The 3,590-nt window shown below is 43.1% G+C and overlaps 1 protein-coding gene across 1 annotated transcript in view; it reads left to right on the plus strand.

Moving 5' to 3' along the window:
• The window catches only part of Sqor (sulfide quinone oxidoreductase), a 40,313-nt gene that overhangs the window by 30,943 nt on the left and 5,780 nt on the right, over positions 1 to 3,590 (plus strand). The window contains exon 7 of the mRNA XM_005364384.2: positions 2,563 to 2,746. Coding sequence (XP_005364441.1) covers positions 2,563 to 2,746 — 184 coding nt within the window. The remainder of the gene's footprint in view (positions 1 to 2,562; positions 2,747 to 3,590) is intronic.

Below are 3,590 nucleotides of genomic sequence, written 5' to 3' on the forward strand. Positions count from 1 at the left end.
TTTTTTTTTTATCAAAGATCAGGTATTCAAAGATGTGTGGATTGATATCTGGGTCTTCTATTCGGTTCCATTGGTCCTCTTGTCTGTTCTTATGCCAATACCAGGCTGTTTTCAGTACTGTAGCTCTGTAGTGGAGTTTGAAGTCAGGAATTGTGATGCCTCCAGAAGTTCTTTTATTGTACAGGATTGTTTTGGCTATCCTGGGTTTTTTGATTTTCTATGAGAAGCTGAGTACTGTTCTTTTGAGGTCTTTGAAGAATTTTGCTGGGATTTTGATGGGCATTGCATTGAATCTGCACAACATGAGTTTTTAGACCCCAGAATTTTATCCACATTTACTAGTAAGTGCTTGGCATTTTATCAGCAAGTTTTCAATTACTTTCTGGCATGAATTCATAGATGCTCATTTTCTCTAATGCTTTAGTACTAATTAACGCTTTTATAATTATTTTCATGGTCAAGTTGTCCCAGATTTGGTCCGAAGCCTCTTCAAACTGGCTTCTGTGTCCTTGTGACCCATTTCTTTCTTTTCCCAGCACTTCCGTGCTGTCTGCTGTGATACTTCATCTCTGCTCATCTGGTTCGGTCTCCTCCAGATAGGGTCCCTCGCTGAACATCTCTCATGCAGCTCTGTGCCCAGAGCCCACTGGTGGCCGTATGGCTGCTAGCTGTCATTTTACACCATGATCTCCACTCTTCTATGTGGTTGTTGTTGTTGGTTTTGCTTTCCAGTTTTCCAGGCTGTCAGGAAGTTGTGAGTGGTAGAAGGTCCTCCCACCTTCAGATTTTTTAAACTTGCTGCTCCCAGTTATTTTTTTTTTCCTTCTGGAAAGCAAGTGAGCCACAACTGTGACTTTTATGCAAGTGGAAGTGAATGAGCCATGAGTGTCTGTCCAGAGCAAACGTCTGTGCGAAAAGTGTGAGTTGAGCAAAGGAACTTCATTGTGTGTGTGCGCGCGCACACACACACGCACGCACGCACGCACGCACGCGCACACACACACACACACGTTTATGTGGTTTCCAGCTGTGGTCTGGGAGTTGAGGCTGCAGGTAGAGACCTGGATGAATGAGCAGATGTTTCCTTTTACCAAGTTTGTAAAGTAGGGAGATATTTGTGTCACCTTTGAGTGATAAGATTTCAGCTCAGTTATTTCAGTTATGCTCTTAGCCTTAGGAATATCAAAAAGGCCACTGGAAGTTTCAAGTAACTGCTCTCAGCACCAGAATCATCTAGGAAGCGTTTCAGATGTTCTGATTCCTGGGTCCCCATGGCACAGATTTTGATTAATTGGCCTGGAGAGTGGATGGCTGAAGACTGGGTTTCAAACATTTCTCCCTGATTCTCATGTTCAACTAAGGCTGAGAACAGCATGTAAGAAATAGTGTGCCCTAAAGCCGAGTGGTCTTGGACACTTTAGAAGCAGTGTGCTAAGTGGTCCAGGTTTCTCCATGCTCACTGACAAACAGACCTGGTGTCAGGGACTTGTGGCCTCTAAAGGTCCCTCAAGGGTATAATGGTAAAGAGTATCAACCATTTGCAACACTTTCCTGAGCTTAAGTAGTCATCTAACAGACAGACGGTTTGAATAAATATAATTTAGCTTTTCGATTTCTGGCTTCTCGCTGATTGCTGAGTCCAGTGAAGGGCACTGGACACCAGGGGCTGCTGACTATCACAAGGTTGAAATGATCTTAATGTGTTGACATTTTTACCCTGATGAGACTTGAATATTGGAGTAAATGTGTCCTGAAGAAGACCTGACCATACATTGAAGTTGTGACATGTAATTGTAAAATAAAAGGAATAAGACATGACCTACAAAAAGTGGAAGAATATTCCATAAATACAAAGTTGATGAATGAATGAAAGCTTCAGCAAAGGCTCTTCAAGGGTAGCCTTCATTTATATGCCTGGGAAAAGAAAACCTATCCCTGTATTCGACACTACTTAATAAACCTAAAGGTAGACAAGATCCCTGTTCTCCAAGTTGTCAGCGACTTTTATCACTCAGTTTGTCCTCCTATGCTGGTGACTGGCACTTTTCTTTATGTTGAGAGTTGAGGCCTATTTGGGAATGATGCTCACACAGTTCTTAACACGATATTTACAGGTTTCAGAGACTAAATATCTCCTTCCAGAATACAACAGAAGAATCAAACCAGACAGTACTAAGTCTGGGTCAGTATTAAGTTGAGGGTCAAAGAAAGATGGGCAATCATGCCACTTCTCAATTTTTATCAAAAATGAAAGTATCAGCGAATTATTTTAGAAAATTAGTGAATTCTATTTCAAAATACTGGCTTCCCCCATCTCTTCTGTTGAAGGGACATGGGCTCAGTAGAGGCAGATTGTACCACCCTTTGAGGACAGCTGTTTAGTTTCTCATCATCCTCCACAGTAGCACAGAAGGTCTTGGAGAACATATGGATCAGTATAGTCCCTAATGCACAATGTTCCCTGCAGCCATTATGATGTACAAAATGAAGGGGACAGAGAAGAGCTTGTGGGCCATAGAGACATTGAATAGACGATAATTGGGATGTTTTTGTTTTGTATAGTATGAAATGCTTCACGTCACACCACCTATGAGCCCACCAGATGTCCTCAAGACGAGTCCTGTGGCAGATTCTGCTGGCTGGGTGGATGTGGACAAAGAGACTCTGCAGCATAAGAAATACCCAAATGTGTTCGGCATTGGGGACTGCACCAACCTTCCCACCTCCAAGACGGCTGCTGCAGTAGGTAGGAAAACCAGCTCTGCTTCCCCTCTCAAACTGATGTCTCCCCAAGGTTTCCACCCAAGCAAGAACAGAAGTGTAGCCCAAGCTTTCCTCATGCAATAATTTTAACAATATTATATTCAGTAATAGAAAAAACTGTTTTGTGGTTTAAAAATGACTTTGTCTTCTCCAAGGCAGAATCAAGTCATCGATGTTGCGTGGAGAAGAAAGCAGCTTTTAAGGGCTTTGCCAAATTACCAAATGGTCCTCACCTGTCACAGAGACAGTTTTCAGGGCAAGGATGACCTGAAAGGGGTGACCCTTTCCCGGCTCTCTAAGTTCTATTCCTTTTCTGAGTGCTATGCTTGCATCTCTGCAACTCTTGGTCCTTGATACCGGGCAGGTTGGCTATTTTTCTTCTGCCTAAACCACTGGAGAGCCAGGGATGCATTTGTTTCTCTAGGAAACGCATGCAAGTCAATGAAAGCTTGCAGACCAGAAAATTGTTCTGTATAGACAAGCACAGCGGAGCATGCCCTGATTGGTACACGATTAAGGCCTCAGCCTGGAAAACTAAATTTCTTTACCTAGATGTTCTGCACTAGCAGTGATGGGAAGAATTGACTTTTAGATTCTGTCCTCCACAGAGAGGAGCTGTCTTCTGTGGAGGCCATAAAACATGGACCTCCCTGACGGTGGAGCGATAGTGTTTTATGTGAATTAGACACCCGTGGAGCATGATGTGTTACTTTCATTTTCTAAACATTAAGAAAGACTTTCTAGCTGAGCAGTGGTGGTGCATGCCTTTAATCTCAACACTTGGGAGACAGAGGCTGGCGGATCTCTGTGAGTTTGAGGCCAGCCTG

Source organism: Microtus ochrogaster (genome assembly GCF_000317375.1).
Source record: "Microtus ochrogaster isolate Prairie Vole_2 chromosome 14 unlocalized genomic scaffold, MicOch1.0 chr14_random_1, whole genome shotgun sequence".
NCBI lineage: Eukaryota > Metazoa > Chordata > Mammalia > Rodentia > Cricetidae > Microtus > Microtus ochrogaster.